Source organism: Musa acuminata, chromosome BXJ3-8, assembly GCF_036884655.1.
Source record: "Musa acuminata AAA Group cultivar baxijiao chromosome BXJ3-8, Cavendish_Baxijiao_AAA, whole genome shotgun sequence".
NCBI classification, from domain to species: domain Eukaryota; kingdom Viridiplantae; phylum Streptophyta; class Magnoliopsida; order Zingiberales; family Musaceae; genus Musa; species Musa acuminata.
Window position 1 is genome coordinate 2,347,191 of NC_088356.1, and position 16,173 is coordinate 2,363,363.

The 16,173-nt window shown below is 43.8% G+C and overlaps 4 protein-coding genes across 4 annotated transcripts; 2 read left to right on the forward strand and 2 right to left on the reverse strand.

Moving 5' to 3' along the window:
• Positions 1-4,973: 4,973 nt before the first annotated feature.
• Positions 4,974-6,290, forward strand: LOC135645673 (agmatine hydroxycinnamoyltransferase 1-like). Its single transcript, XM_065164307.1, has one exon. The coding sequence runs from the start codon at positions 4,974-4,976 to the stop codon at positions 6,288-6,290; it is 1,317 nt and encodes a 438-aa protein (XP_065020379.1).
• Positions 6,291-7,803: 1,513 nt separating this feature from the next.
• On the forward strand, positions 7,804-9,186 carry LOC135645675 (agmatine coumaroyltransferase-2-like). Its single transcript, XM_065164308.1, has 2 exons — positions 7,804-8,472; positions 8,521-9,186. The coding sequence occupies exons 1-2, from the start codon at positions 7,804-7,806 to the stop codon at positions 9,184-9,186; spliced, it is 1,335 nt and encodes a 444-aa protein (XP_065020380.1).
• A 1,552-nt stretch (positions 9,187-10,738) lies between these two features.
• On the reverse strand, positions 10,739-12,055 carry LOC135645676 (agmatine coumaroyltransferase-2-like). Its single transcript, XM_065164309.1, has one exon. The coding sequence runs from the start codon at positions 12,053-12,055 to the stop codon at positions 10,739-10,741; it is 1,317 nt and encodes a 438-aa protein (XP_065020381.1).
• A 2,518-nt stretch (positions 12,056-14,573) lies between these two features.
• On the reverse strand, positions 14,574-15,893 carry LOC135645677 (agmatine coumaroyltransferase-2-like). Its single transcript, XM_065164310.1, has one exon. It carries the CDS (start codon positions 15,891-15,893, stop codon positions 14,574-14,576), a length of 1,320 nt encoding a protein of 439 aa, XP_065020382.1.
• Positions 15,894-16,173: the final 280 nt, after the last annotated feature.

Sequence of the window (16,173 nt, forward strand, 5' to 3'; positions counted from 1 at the left end):
CTGCTTGACAATCGTTGTCAGTTTTGGTCCAAATTTTATGTAGAGAATTCTTATAGTAAACTCTATAATCCTAACGGTGTTGATCTATAGTTTACCCTCTCTTGATGTTATTGTGATTATCTGATTATTCTAGAGAAGACTTATTGTAAACCTGTTATCATTATTATTGATAGTAGAAGTTTGAGGTGGACTACGGTTCCGTAATTTTTCTCACGTTGGGTTTTTCACGTTAAAAGATTTGATCTCCGTGTAATTAATATTTTATTTTTATACTGTACTGGTTGATATTTTCATTTGGATATCTTGATATTTTCCGCTTTAACATATTTTTACATACATACATGTTTTTCCAGTGACCATGATCAATCCCTGGAGCCCTGTCGGGACACTGGTCGTCAGTCCTCCGGCCTGCACCCATACGTGAACACAGAGATATGATCGAACACTATATGTGATGAAACCCGTCAGTCCTCCGGCCTGCACCCATACGTGAACACAGAGATATGATCGAACACTATATGTGATGAAACCCGTCACCCAAATAAATAAGCTAATATTTAGTAAAAGAAAGGACGAAAATAGAAACCGAGAGCCTCTCACCATTGGAAGTATACAGTGCTTCCTTTACACGATATTATTGCAGGTGTGCAGACACTTGGAGCAGAAGGGCAAGAGATGGGGTACTACTTATAGACCAACTAGCCATAGGGTTGAGGAGTTTTAGAGGAGGAGGAGAGTTGGTGAATGTATGTATGTAAAACAAATGTTGCTGACTCCGACTACATGTGGTTGTTGTTAGTGTAAACAACTTTAAGCCGTGGCCTCGGGGCCGACGCGTCTTGGTTCGGGTCTGGATGATGGGGGATCTTCCTGGGACGTTTCTCGAGACTGCTGAAGTGGCCGATTGCGTTGGTCAGATCGGGATGGGGTCGTCCTTTTCACCGGGAAGAGACTCCTCGCCTGGGCGTTTAGTGGGAGACCTCCGTCTTCACACCTGCACAAAGGTCGGGTCGGGGAGCTCGGCCCGACCCCTCCAACGATCAAGTTAGTGGATGGTGAAGGGGGTTTCTTTAGCTAAGTTGTCTCTTCGTCCTTCTTTCTCCTCGGTGCGCGAGGGTTTTTATAGTGAGGATTACCGTTGCCTGATGTGCCTACCCGCAGGGAGCATGATCGTACTTCTAGTAGCGTCTAACATCGCCGTTGGCATGGCGTGAGGGATCGAGCCTGAGTAGGGTGTTAATGTGCCTTGGTCAGTGTTCCGGTCCGCGTTGACCAGGTGCTGACAGGTCAACAGAGGCATGAGACGTCATCTGGGGCAGCTAATGTCATGCGAGTCTTTATCGTCATTATTACCTTCATCAGTTGTGGACATGGAGATTGTTTTCATGGCAGATGCACACACTATCATTTAGAGAAAGTCGTGTACGTAACGATGCCTGCCTGCCTCGGAATTTAATGGCTGAGAGGATGAACCCCGTTTCCATATGCTACGATTCCACGTCCGGCCTTAAACCTTTACTTCGTCTTCTCCTTGTGCAGATGACGATGGGAAGCTTGAGTACAACGTTCCAAACCCCTTTCATTTTGAATGGTTGGCCCTTTCATAGATAGACTTTTGCATTTTGGGAATGGAATGCAAACTCTTACCAAGAAATTGTAGTTTATGCTCATAAAAAGCTACTTGATTCGTGCTAAATTCCACTAAGCTTTATCTTCATAATCCATTCGCCATATGCTCTTGCAATATCATTACCGGTGCCGATCGTGTCCATTTAATGGATGAACAAAAAGCCCGAATTAATTGGAAAATAAACTTGATTTATCATCCTCTACCATACACAATCACCTTTCCTTCAAGTTATCTTCTTTCTTTTACTATCTCGCATTAGAACGAGAGCACTTTCGACTGATTGGAAAGTCCCATGGTGTTGAAACATTTGTTGAAAGAAAGAGTCATGATGATCTATCTATAGGGAATTTAGTTACCTAATTTTAGTGTTGATCGAATGGATCCGAGAGGAAGTATCATAATATGAGGAAGGCGAGTCTACCGATCACAAACATAGTAGTTGTGGGGACGAGATAACATACAATAGGATCATGAGCATGAATTATATAGCTCTTGCTCTTAAGAGGGAGAGTGTATCGATAAAATATAAGGTCAAGATGACGAAGATTACATTAGATAGATATATAATTCATATCTCAAATTAACCTAATTTTATAGGTGAGTCTACCGATCACAAATATAAGAGATATGAGCATGAGATAACATATAATAGGATCATCAACATGATAAGAACTTTAAAGTGTCTTAGCTCTTGCTCTCAAGAGGGAGAGCGTATTAATAAAAAAGAAAGAAGGTCAAGATGACGAAGAGTGCATGAGATATATAATTCATATCTCGAACTAACTTAATTTTATAGGTCTATCGATGCTAATTAAATGCTTAATTTTACCTTTTTATACATGAAACTTGAAAAAAACCATCAAAATAATTGTCTTCTCCTTTGACTTGCAACAATCACAAAGTTTGCATCTACTTTGAATGTGCATATAAACTAAAAGATGAATTTTAAACCCTTCTATGAGTACTGACTCAATCATTTATAGGTAATACAATTAGAAAAGTGGAGCATTATGTTACTAAGACAAAGTGCTAATTATTATAGAGTGATAATGCAGATTCACTAATGTTTTGATGTCATAGTATTTCAAGTTTTATGATGTTTAAAAGGGAGGCTACCACAAGGATTATTTTTTTCAACAAAAGATGATGTGATGTTGATGGAGGGAGATTGTTCTAACTAAAAAAGATTGTGTTTTTCCTTGAAAGACAAAGAAACAATCAACTATTTCTTGTTCTTTTAGTAAAGCTGAATAAAGAGCTACGAGAATTTACATGATTGAAATATCTCTTACAAGATTTATGGATTGATACTTTGTCGATTACATTGTGATAATCCAACACGAGCGCATAAAACACATTAAAATATAGAGAAAAAAATCACATTACAAGTATTTTTATTAAACTACTATACTCATTTCATTTTCAAGTTAGGCATCTTCGACATATTAAATCTCAAATTTTGATGATGAAACTAATTGATAAGTGTTTATTTTTTATCTGCATTTTGAGTAACGCAGGATGCTTTGATCAGGATGAGACAATTAAAGCAAGAAAAATCATGTTGGACTAGAGAAAAACATGTCAGAAGATTAGACGTCAAGCCGGTGGATCGGTCGACGTATCGACAAAAGACTTCGGGTCATGGATTCGGGCATCGGGCCAAGAAAAGTAGATATTGCGGTAAGGATATTGGAGTTGCAGAGTCAACTGACCGATTGGGCAATCGACTGCACGAGAGGACGATACACCGAAGAATCGGACGAAGCGTCGAGGGACCAATGACATGCCGGACAACATGATTAATGCTTAATATTAATTGTTTAGATCGAAATGTATTTTACATATGTAGGATTAACTACGATAGCAAGGCATAAAGCAAAAGAAACCAAGACATAGGGACTTATTTAGCTTAGCAAATGTCTTAAGAATCGTAGTTAACACGTAATTGGATTTGGATTTGGGCCAACCCAATTAGGGGCAAGCTAGGCCCATGTAAGGACTATGTTGGGCCCAATGATAGGCCCAAACAGTGCCCTAAGAAGTGATACCGTCGTGGCACAATATTTAAGACTGTGTCAAGCGGTGGTACCGTCAGTCTGGGCAATTGTACCACCCCTGGCAGGGTGCCAAGCGGTGGTACCGTCAGTCTGGATAGTGGTACCACCTAGCACACACCCCAGGCAGTGGTACCACCAAACTAGGCAGTGGTACCGCTAGACTGGGCGGTGGTACCACCTAGTGCAGTGTTAGTGTCAGACTGATACTAGTGATGGTATCGCCCAGCGCAATCGGTGATACCGCTCGTGCCCAGGAAACCCGGGATAAGATGCTTTTAGGCTCCAAGTTTGAGTCAACTTGAAGCCTATAAATATCCCTCTCATCTCTGATTAAAGCAGCAAGCACGGAGAGTTTAAAAGTGAAGAAACCCTGTTACAATCACTTGAGAAATCCCTCTTCTAGATCTAACCTTAAAATTATGTTTAGGAGTTGTACGAGTGCTTGTAAGGGTTGTCTCCTAAACCCGGTAAAAGGATAAGAGGGGTGTAAGAAGGAGGTTGATCTTCGCCTTTTAAAGAAAGATCGATGATGGATGCCGATAGTCTCGATGGAAGAGGAATCGGTGAAGTGAATATAGGTCACGACGACTGAACCATTATAAATTGGTTTACATTCTTGTTATGCTTTTAATTTTCGCATTATTTACTTACTTCACTTGCTCATTATATTCTTACAAATGTTTTAAAGTTAAATACTTTCCGAGATTGGTTTTCAACGTAAACGGTTTTACGAAAACAAAAGATTTTTTGAAGATAATTTTATCGCTACACTAATTCACCCCCCCTCCTCTTAGTGTCGACCCCGTTCCCGACACAACATTCATTCCCCAATTGGGAGGTAGCGTTGAAAATAATATTATGTTTATCAAAATATGATAAATTCAAATAATAGTCTCTGAAGACAATATTTCTTCCACCAAGTAATGATGCATGCTTGAGATTTATTTTGGAAATATACATGTCAACATGACGTCAGCACTTATCTAGTGAAAATTAGGAAACGTATCATTTAGATTTATTTAAAATTGTGTATATTTTTCCTATAAATTCTCCGAAAAATGTTTAGTAAAAAAAATTGTAAAAAATTAGGAAACATTTCTCTTAAGGTTTAACGAAAGAAAGTTCAATAAAAGACCCAAAAAAAATTTGGGAGCATATCTCTTTTCTCATATTATAAGCTGACTTCTGCATGCCTATTTAAGCTCTTCCGATTCTTCTCCTCCAAACAGAGGAAACAGCGTATCTAAACCTTGGAGTATTGCAAGGAGCTTCTCCGAGCTGCAGCCATGGCGGAACAGATCGAGGCCTTGAAGGTGAGAGCGGAGAGCTCAAAGCTCGTCAAGCCTTTGTACCAAGGCGAACCACCTTGCGCCGATCTCTGCATTCCGCTGAGTGTCTTCGATAAGATCACTTACAACCTCCACGTGGAACTCATCTACGCCTTCCGGCCGCCGACGCCATCGAACTCGGACATCGAGAAGGGCCTCGCCAGGGCGCTCTCCGAGTACCGTGAGTGGGCTGGCCGGCTGCGCGAGGATGCCCAGGGTGAGCTCGTCATCCTCCTCAATGACGCCGGGATACGGTTCGTCGAGGCGACCTCGGACGACGTGCTCGGTCGGGACGTCCTCGAGCCGTCGCGGGCCTTGCTCCGGCTGCATCCGTGGGTCAACGGCGTGGAGGAGCTGTTGCAGGTGCAGCTGACGAGGTTCGCGTGTGGAACCCTGGTGGTGGGCTTCACGTCGCATCACATGGTCGCGGATGGCCACTCCATGAGCAGGTTCATCGTGGCATGGGGCCTCGCCACACGGGGCCTCCCGATGGATCCCCTTCCCTTGCACGGCCGCGGCGCCTTCTTCATCCCCCGCAACCCACCTCGCGTCGAGTTCGAGCACCGTGGGGTGGAGTTCACGGCCAAGAACGCGTCCGACACCGAGGAGGACGTCCCTCTGACGGCCGACCTAGTGGTCCACAAGGCGCACTTTAGCAGAGAATTCCTGGAGAGTCTCAAGGCCAAGGCCTCGCTCGGGGCCGACCGGCGCTACACCACGTTCGAGAGCTTGATGGCGCACTTATGGCGAGTCGTGAACGTAGCCCGTGGGCTGGACGAGCACATCACCAGCACCGTCCACATCTCCGTCAACGGCCGCGCGAGGCTGAGGCCCCCCGTGCCGGACGAATACTTCGGCAACCTGGTGGTGTGGGCGTGTCCCCGCGCGAAGGTGGGGGAGCTCGTCAACAGGCCACTGCAGTCCATCGCGGAGGTCGTCCGCGAGGGAATCGCGAAGATGGACGACAGATATTTCAGATCGTTGATAGATTTTGCGAGCTCGAAGGAGGTGACGGAGGGCCTGAAGGGGACGATCGAAGCGAAAGAGGCGGCGTTCTGCCCAAACTTTGAGGTGAACAGCTGGGTGAGGTTCCCGTTCTGGGACCTCGATTTTGGTAGTGGGAAGCCCTTCTTGTTCATGCCGAGCTTCTATGCCGTGGAGGGGATGATATTCTTGGTAGAATCCCCCACCGGAGACGGAAGCATCGACGTTTATGTGACTTTGTTCAGCCACAACTTGGACTCATTCAAGCAGCTATGCTATCTGCTCGACTAGCTTCCCTGGTCGAGCACAACCATGCCGTCTTCCTTCCTCGGTTGTTGACATGTTACCGTCTCTGTCTTTGTGAGAGGGTATACATAAGCATAAGATTTGCTAATGTTATCATTATTTGTCGAAATACTAACTTAAACTATACGATTAGTATATCATTTGATCTCACATTGATTGAGAAATATTGGAACGACTCATAAATTCGTCGGGTCTCCATGCACTAATGATCGATCGACCATAGTTGAAATTAAAAATCCTAATTTGACTCTCTCGAGAGTCAAGATAAAAGGATAAAATATTCCCACTAAACATGATAAATTATAGATTTAAAATCTCTCTAAATTCATGATTTCTTGATATCCACTTAACATGGTTAAAGAGCTAGTGATCTTTGGAGAAAGTGAGAGAGAAATTTTATTAGAAACAGAAATAGAAGAGAAAATTTCTATTAGAGAGAGAAATTGTTAGAAAGAGAAATAAAAAATTATATCTTTATTATCAATAAAGCCCATATCTTGACAACGATAAAAAAAAATAAAGGAAATGGAAAAAAACAATCAACATATTATATTATAATAGCAAAAGATGATCCACAAAAGAGAACACCATGGAAATATCATAAATTTATATAGAATTGAAAGTTTGATCATCTCCAAAGACAACTTGATTGGATGATGATTTTTATAAGTTTATATACTGTGATTTTTAATTAAACTACTTGGAAAGACACTCTTTTCATTCTCAAAGTTTATATACGTCGAAAATAATATTATATTTATCAAAATATGATAAATTCAAAGAATAATTCTCAAAAATAATATTATATTTATCAAAATATGTCATCACTCATCTCCTAAAAATTAGGAAATCGTATCATTTAGATTTATTTAAATTGTGTGCATGTACCTATAAATTCTCTGAAAATATTTAGTGAAAAAAATATAAAAATTAAGAAACATATCTCTTAAGGTTTAATGAAAGAAAGTACAATAAAAGACCCTAAAAAATTAGGGAGCATATCTCTTTTATCGCAGGTCCATTGGTCATCAAAAGATGTTGGCATCGACAGCATATCATCTAAATCTATTTGAATTATGAACTTGCAACTATAAAGGTTCAATGAAACATCTTTCTATTTTCTCGAATTATGTCCCATACAAAAAGAGTAAGATAATGGGGATGGCATTTCCAGTGTTCATCTACAAGCTGTTGCGTCGACAGCATATCATTCGAATTATGGACATGCAACTATGTATTCCCCCTAAAGGTTCAATGAAACATCAATGGTTTCCAAGTATATCTTTCTAGTTGTCGAATTAAGGTTCAATGAAAGATCGTTATCGTTCTCCCAAGTATATCTTTTATATGAACGGTATAAGCTGAGATCTGCTTGCCATGCAGTTTAAGTTCTTCGGGATATGCTGCTTCAGATTACATTCTAAGGTGAGGGAAAGAGAGCAGAAAGCGTTTCCAACCCTTGGAGTACTACTGCAAGTCGCTTCCTCAAGCTGCAGCTATGGCGGAACAGATCAAAGCCATGAAGGTGAGGGTGGAGAGCTCGAAGCTCGTCAAGCCTTCGTATGAAGGCGAACCGCCTTCCACCGATCTCTGCATTCGTCTCAGTGTCTTCGACAAGATCAATTACAAAGTCCACGGGGCCGTCATCTACGCCTTCCGGCCGCCGACGCCGCCCAACACGGACATCGAGAAGGGGCTTGTCACGGCGCTGTCCGAGCACCGGGAATGGGCTGGCCGGCTGCACGAGGACTCCCAGGGTGAGCCCGTCATCCTCCTCAATGACGCCGGGGCAAGGTTCATCGAGGTGTCGTCGGATGACGTGCTCGACAGAGCCGTCATTCACAAGCCGTCGACGGCCTTGTTGCCGCTGCATCCGTGGGTCAAAGGCGTGGAGGAGCTGTTGCAGGTGCAGCTGACGAGGTTCGCGTGTGGAACCCTGGTGGTGGGCTTCACGTCGCATCACTGGGTCGCCGATGGCCACTCCATGAGCAAGTTCATCGTGGCATGGGGTCTCGCCACACGGGGCCTTCCGATGGATCCCCTCCCCTTGCACGGCCGCGGCGCCTTCTTCATCCCCCGCAATCCACCTCGCGTCGAGTTCGAGCACCGTGGGGTAGAGTTCGCGGCCAGGAAGGCGTTCGACGCCGAGGACGCCGCGGACGACATAGTCTCGACGGCCAAGAAGGCGTTAGACACCGAGGACGACGTCGCTAAGGCGGACGACATAGTCTTCCACAAGGCGCACTTCAGCAGAGAATTCCTGGAGATGCTCAAGGCTAAGGCCTCGATCGGGGCCGACCGGCGCTACAACACGTTCGAGAGCCTGATGGCGCACTTATGGCGAGTTGTGAGCGTAGCCCGCGGGGTGGACGAGCGCATCACCAGCGGCCTCCGCATCTCCGTCAACGGCCGCGCGAGACTGAGGCCCCCTGTGCCGGACGAATACCTCGGCAACCTGGTGCTGTGGGCGTTTCCCCGCGTGAAGGTGGGGGATCTCGTCAACAGGCCACTCCAGTTCGCGGCGGCGCTCATCCACGAGGAGACCGCGAGGATGGACGACGGATATTTCAGATCGTTGATAGATTTCGCGAGCTTGGAGGACGTGAAGGACGAGGCGCTGGAGGCGACGGCCGAAGCGAACTATAGGGTGATGAACCCAAACTTGGAGGTGCACAACTTGGCGAGGTTCCCGTTCTGGGACCTCGATTTTGGTAGTGGGAAGCCATTCATGTTCATGCCATGCTACGTGCCCGTGGAGGGAATAATGTTCTTGGTGCCATCCCCCACTCGAGACGGAAGCATGGACGTTTACGTGGCCTTGTTAAAACACAACGTGTCCTCGTTCGAGCAGCTGTGTCATATGGTAAGGCCTAATTTGTAATTTCCAGCATGGATAGTGTGTGCAACTATCCTAATCTAAGGTTTTAGATCAAAACAAGTATGTCTTATGTATTTAGATCAAAACAATTATGCACAATAAGCATGTAAAAGAACCCTAAGCAGATTAGGGTTCTTTTATAAAATTATATTTTTACGCTTATAAATCTCATTAATTTCATTTCACATCCTTTCGACAGTTTTACCATTCAAAAACTTTATAAATTTTCTTATATCTTTTAAAACATAAAAATAAAAAATGAAACTAGATAAATATCAAAACAGTTCATGAATGAAAAAAAGAAAAACTACAATGAGATACGTATAAGGGACGAAAGATTATATGCACAAACATGAGAGATCAAATTAGCTTAAAGTTGATAAGGGTAATGATTACGATAAGACTTGCGTGACACCCGCTGACGTCCCACTCCCCTGTTAGTCCGACACCGCGTGACTGACACGGGTCGAAACGCCAACCGAAGCCCATTAACGACCGCTCAAGTTCGATTCCACACGCTACGCCGATAGCAATGTCAGATGTCATCAGAAGGTACGACCCTACCCCTTGCGGGCAGGCACACCAGGTAACACCGAACTCCCCCATAAATACCCTTGCATTCTAAACGAAGGGGGGACACAAAAAAAATAACCTCGCCATGATTATTTACTGACTTGATCGTCGGAGAGGTCGGGTCGAGTTCTCTCGTCCCGACCTGTGTGCAGGGACGAAGGCGAGGCGTTTCTCTCCGGGCGCGTTGGCCAGGAATCTCCTCCCGAAGGAATCGACGACCCGTCATCCGGACCCGAACCAAGCCGCGTCGACCCCGTGGTCACGGCTAAAAAGTTGTTTACACTAACAAAAGTAATAAGATATTCAGATGTTGAATTTTATAAATTATCTCGATAATACGAAGTCTACTTCAGAATTTATATTTATATTAGTTGGAGGAGTAATTTCTTACAAGAGTATAAAATAATTACTTATTACATCATCAATAATAAAAAATTAAATTTATAATATATTTTGAGTTCACAAATCAAATTTTATGATTGAAAACTTAATCTCTCAACGAAGCTTATCCTTCGTGGTGAGTGTGTTATCACACTTCAAACTATGATTAAGAGAAATATTTTTTTCTATCGAGTACTAAGAACACTAATGGATGCATTTTACTTAAGTTATTGTAGCTAAGAAATGCACTGATTGCACAAATAGAATTATGAGATAGATATTATAGTAAATTTAACAACTTAAAAGAATGAATGCTCTGATATATGGGTCAAAATAGACACACTCCACGCTGTAAATCTTTTGAACAAAGGGATTGAATGATCTTGCTCGATCCAAAATATTTATTCAGATATTTTGCTTTTTGCAGCTAATACGAATGTCATTAGCTGCTATCACTGCTTCGTCTTTTGATGTTGTAGTAGATTATCCTAACATGGAGTGGTCAGCCCTTAATGACCTGCGATTCATTCCCCCTTTTGGAGATCGTAACATGATAACAACAGAGGAAGGAAGCTGGCGTGTTTGTTGCTAACCAGCTCAGCTAGTCGAGTAGATAACACAGCTGCTTGAATGGGGCCACGTTGTGTCTTAACGAAGACACGTAAACCTCGATGCTTCCGTCTCCAATGGCGGATGGCATTAAGAACAGCATCCCCTCCTCGCGAGTGTAGGTTGGCATGAACATGAAGGGATTCCCACCACCAAAATCGACGTCACGGAACGGGAACATCAACCAGCTGTGCACCTCCAAGTTTGGGCTCATCACCCTCTCGTGCACCTCGGCCGTCGCCTCCAGGCCCTCCTCCTTCACCGTCTCCGAGCTCGCGAAATCTATGAACGATCTGAAATATCCGTCGTCCAACCTCGTGATGCCCTCCCGGACGAGCGCCGCCGCGAACTGCAGTGGCTTGTTGACGAGGTCCCCCACCTTCGCGCGGGGAAACGCCCACAGCACCAGGTTGCCGAAGTATTCGCCCGGCACACGGGGCCTCAGCCTCGCGCGACCGTCCACGGAGATGCGGACGTGGCTGGTGATGTGCTCGTCCAGCCCGCGGGCCTTGGTCACCACTCGCCATAAGTGCGCCATCAAGCTCTCGAACGAGCTGTAGCTCCGGTCGGCCCCGAGCGAGGCCTTGGCCTTGAGACTCTCCAGGAATTCTCTGGTGAAGTGCGTCTTGTGGATGACTATGTCGACCGTCAGAGGGAGGTCCTCGGTGTCGGACGCCTTCTTGGGCTTGAACTCCACCCCACGGTGCTCGAACTCGACGCAAGGTGGGTTACGGGGGATGAAGGCGCCGCGGTCATGCAAGGGGCGGGGATCCATCGGGAGGCCCCGTGTAGCCAGGCCCCATGCCACGAGGAACTTGCTGACGGCGTGTCCATCGGCGATCAGGTGTTGCGTCGTGAAACCCAACACCAGGGTTCCACAAGCGAACCTCGTCAGCTGCACCAGCAACAGCTCCTCCGCGCCTTTGATGCACGGACTCAGTGGGAGCAAGGCCGGCGACGACCCGAGAAGGACGGTCCGGTCGAGCACGGCGTCGGACGACGCCTCGACGAACCGCGGCCCGCTGTCATTGAGGAGGATGACGGGCTCGCCCCGGGCGTCCTCACGCAGCCGGCCAGCCCAATCCCGGTACTCGGTCAGCGCGGTGGCAAGGCCCTTCTCGATGTCGGAGTTCGACGGCGACGGCGGCTCGAAGGCGTAGATGACGGCCATGTAGTTGTTGCAAGTGATCTTGTCGAAGACACTGAGCGGAATGCAGAGATCGGCCCGAGGCGGTTCGCCTTTATACAAAGGCTTGACGTGCTTCGAGCTCTCCACTCTCACCTTCAAGGCTTCGATCTGTTCCGGCATGTCTGCAGCTTGAAGAAGCTCCTTGCAGTCCTCCCAAGGGTCAATTAGAAACGCTTGCTCTGTTCTATTTCCCAAACCTTGTGATGCAAATGGCTCGTAGTCTGACGGAGCCGATGTCGGAGAGCTTAAATTGGCACGCAGAGCTCAGCTCGTTCTGTATTGAAAGAGATATGCTTCACAATTGCGTTCCGTTGAATTTGTACTTTGAGCGTTTAAGTGGAATATATTGTTACATGTACCAAATCTAAATCAATCTAAATGATATGCTTTCTAATTTTTACAAGTTCATCGTTTTTTTTTCTTTTTTTACACCATATATTTACATTATGCAAAATCTGAATCATATAATTTATCGATATAATGCAATCATTCTTTTAATTTATCATATTTTAATAAATATAATACCATCATCAACACTCTCTCAAGTTGGAGGATGCCCAACTTGCATAGATAACAGGAAGGAATGTCTTTCCAAATAGTTTAATAAAATTAAATATATTTTGAGTGTGTGACTAAGTGAAGACAGTATTGATTCATTAATTTTTTTTTCTCTCACCACATGATAATTAAATTTATTATTTTTATTATTTATGAAATATAGGGTTTGCTATCAATATGAGTAATATCATTTCGTTATCGTAACACAGTTTTGCAACATCCAAAGTATCAACCTATAGTATAAATTAGGTAAAAAAAATATTTTAACCAAGTAAATTCATAAAGTGATTATTGTCCAATTCAATATGTTAGATTATATGATCCTGTATAATTAGGTAAGATATATTATAGATATGATTCAATTTTGATTACGATTATCAATCAATATAAAAGAAGTTCAATTATAATATGATTACTTATGAGATGATCTTGATGGGAGAAACTCTCCTAATTACTTATTTTAGACCCACTACTACTACATATCAATAGTTAGGATCTCCTAGGGACTATATACATAAGGTACGAATAACTGGATATTCGGATACATGGATACATTGATACACGAATATATAAATATGTGACGTGATTGAAAGATTACAAATCTTCTTATATCTCCCCTTAGTCACGTTAACCGATCAATAAAAGATTATAAATATTCTCGATTTTAACCTTAAATTTATCGATCAAAATAGTCCTATAAAGAATAAGAAAAAAAGGAGAAGATGAGTTTAGTTCTCCTTGCAGTTGACATCACTATATCTTTCAAATCCGATAACAATATGCATGTAGATCAAATAAAGATTTTCTAAAAAACATAAAAAAAAGATACACATTATAAATTTAGATATATTATTATTTAATTTTATATTTTAGTATTAATATTTTTCACATAATAGTAACATATTAAAATAGTTCTTATGCTTACACAATAACCCCCCAATAATCATCTCAATACCCAATTAGTTTAGATCATCATTTGTAAAAAAAAAAAAAAAGCCTAATTTAAAACGCATGAAATATATTCATGTGTTCATACAAAAATCATCCACAAGAGTAAAATATATATTTGATCGAGGAAAAAATCAGTAAAGTTCATCAAATATCATAGTGAATTAATTCAATTGGTTTTGTCATAAAAAATACATTTAAAGTAAAACGAAGTCTATTTTTATTTGGCTAAAGGCTAAATAAATATCATAAATTTTACTAGAGCAAATCAAAATTTCACAAACTAATTTTGATGTCTCAAAGGATATATAGATGTGTGACTAAGATGTCTATGTCATATATCCGATTCTTAAGATGTATTATTGGCTTTTGGAATCGATGATAATGTTCGAGATGACACATTGTGACAAATAGTACCATTATGCTACGTTTCCTTCCTAAGGTTATCTTCTTCATTACTGAAGGGGATTTAATTATGTTGACCGACAAAAGATATTTAGAATAATTTCACGGTCAAATCTGAACCAATGGATGAAATAATATGATTTGTAGTACGAGATGAAGGAAAAAAAAATCGATTGGCCTATAACTGTTGCCTTTAGTTGAGTGTTAATATTTTTTTAACAAAAATAAAAAACCAGAAATTTGAATTCAGAACATTACGATAATCTATTCTTGTCTGATTTCTTTGTAATATATATATATATATATATAGCATTGATAATTACTTACATCCCTATTAATGTTATTCTTGTATTATTTTTAATGTACTATTATCCATTCTTTCTCGTTCTTATTAAGAATCTTGAGATGGATCGTCATATATGATAAGGTTATTTAGTCTCATATTAGTTGAAGAGTATAAGAACAAAGGACTATAAATTTATCGGGTCTCCTTTAACCTCAAATATATTTTTTGAAACTCATATGTTCTAAAAGGATAAAATGGTAGGTCATTTAGTCCCATTCAATAAGAAATTTTATTAAATAAATATTGCATTGAATTGAAAAGAAATTGACTTTTTGATACAGTTTTCCCTCTAAAATATAGATTTTTCGGCCCATTAATATTTAATTTTAGGCATAGCGACGTATCGCAAATGCCCTCAAAACTGCGTATGCAAATTACAAATTAGCTTTTTAACAGATAACACAGCTGCTTGAATGCCGCCACGTTGTGTCTTAACAAAGACGCGTAAACCTCGATGCTTCCGTCTCCAATGGCGGATGGCATTAAGACCAGCATCCCCTCCTCGCGAGTGTAGGTTGGCATGAACAAGAAGGGATTCCCACCGCCAAAATCGACGTCACGGAACGGGAACCTCAACCAGCTGTGCACCTCCAAGTTTGGGCTCATCACCCTCTCGTGCACCTCGGCCGTCGCCTCCAGGCCCTCCTCCTTCACCTTCTCCGAGCTCGCGAAATCTATGAACGATCTGAAATATCCGTCGTCCAACCTCGTGATGCCCTCGCGGACGAGCGCCGCCGCGAACTGCAGTGGCTTGTTGACGAGGTCCCCCACCTTCGCGCGGGGAAACGCCCACAGCACTAGGTTGCCGAAGTATTCGCCCGGCACGCGGGGCCTCAGCCTCGCGCGGCCATCCACGGAGATGCGGACGTGGGTGGTGATGTGCTCGTCCAGCCCGCGAGCCTTGCTCACCGCTCGCCATAAGTGCGCCATCAAGCTCTCGAACGTGTTGTAGCGCCGGTCGGCCCCGCGCGAGGCCTTGGCCTTGAGACTCTCCAGGAATTCTCTGGTGAAGTGCGCCTTTTGGATGACTATGTCGGCCGTCAGAGGGACGTTCTTGGTGTCGGACGCATTTTTGGGCTTGAACTCCACCCCACGGTGCTCGTACTCGACGCAAGGTGGGTTCCGGGGGATGAAGGCGCCGCGGTCATGCAAGGGGCGGGGATCCATCGGAAGGCCCCGTGTGGCCTTGCCCCATGCCACGAGGAAGTTGCTGGCGGCGTGGCCATCGGCGATCAGGTGATGCGCCGTGATGCCCACCGTCAGTGTTCCACACGCGAACCTCGTCAGCTGCACCTGCAACAGCTCCTCCATGCCTTTGATGATCGGACTCAGCGGGACCAAGGCCGGCGACGGCCCGAGAAGGACGGTCCGGCCGAGCACGTCGTCCGACGACACCTCGACGAGCCGACTCCCGGCGTCATTGAGGAGGATGACGGGCTCACCCCGGGAGTCCTCGCCCAGCCGGCCAGCCCATTCCCGGTACTCGGACAGCGCCTTGGCGAGGCCCTTCTCGATGTCGGAGTTCGACGGCGTCGGCGGCCGGAACGCGTAGACGACGGCCACGTGAACGTCGTAACTGACCTTATCGAAGACACTGAGGGGAATGCAGACATCGGCGCAAGGCTGTTCCCCTTCATACGAAGGCTTGACGAGCTTCGAGCTCTCCACTCTCAGCTTCCAGGCTTTGATCTGTTCCGTCATGGCTGCAGCTTGAAGAAGCTCCTTGCAGTACTCCCAAGGGTCAATTAGAAACGCTTCCGGCGTCGAAGACCACAAAAGAGATGAGCTTCATGATTTCCCTTCATCGTACTTGTACTTTTTCCATTAAGCGTTTAAGGGGAATACACCGTTCCATGTACGTAGCCAAAATAAATCTACATGATATGCTTTCTAATTTTTACATGTTCATCGTTTTTTCTTATTTACACCATATATTTACATCATCAAAATCTCAATCATATAATTTATCGATTTAATGCAA

Bases quoted from the DNA above. Each gene is read 5' to 3' on its own strand.
- LOC135645673 (XM_065164307.1), top strand. From the start codon at position 4,974: ATGGCGGAACAGATCGAGGCCTTGAAGGTGAGAGCGGAGAGCTCAAAG.
- LOC135645675 (XM_065164308.1), top strand. From the start codon at position 7,804: ATGGCGGAACAGATCAAAGCCATGAAGGTGAGGGTGGAGAGCTCGAAG. The intron at 8,473-8,520 runs GTCTCGACGGCC...GACGTCGCTAAG, and splicing joins AGGACGCCGCGGACGACATA to GCGGACGACATAGTCTTCCA.
- LOC135645676 (XM_065164309.1), bottom strand. From the start codon at position 12,055: ATGCCGGAACAGATCGAAGCCTTGAAGGTGAGAGTGGAGAGCTCGAAG.
- LOC135645677 (XM_065164310.1), bottom strand. From the start codon at position 15,893: ATGACGGAACAGATCAAAGCCTGGAAGCTGAGAGTGGAGAGCTCGAAG.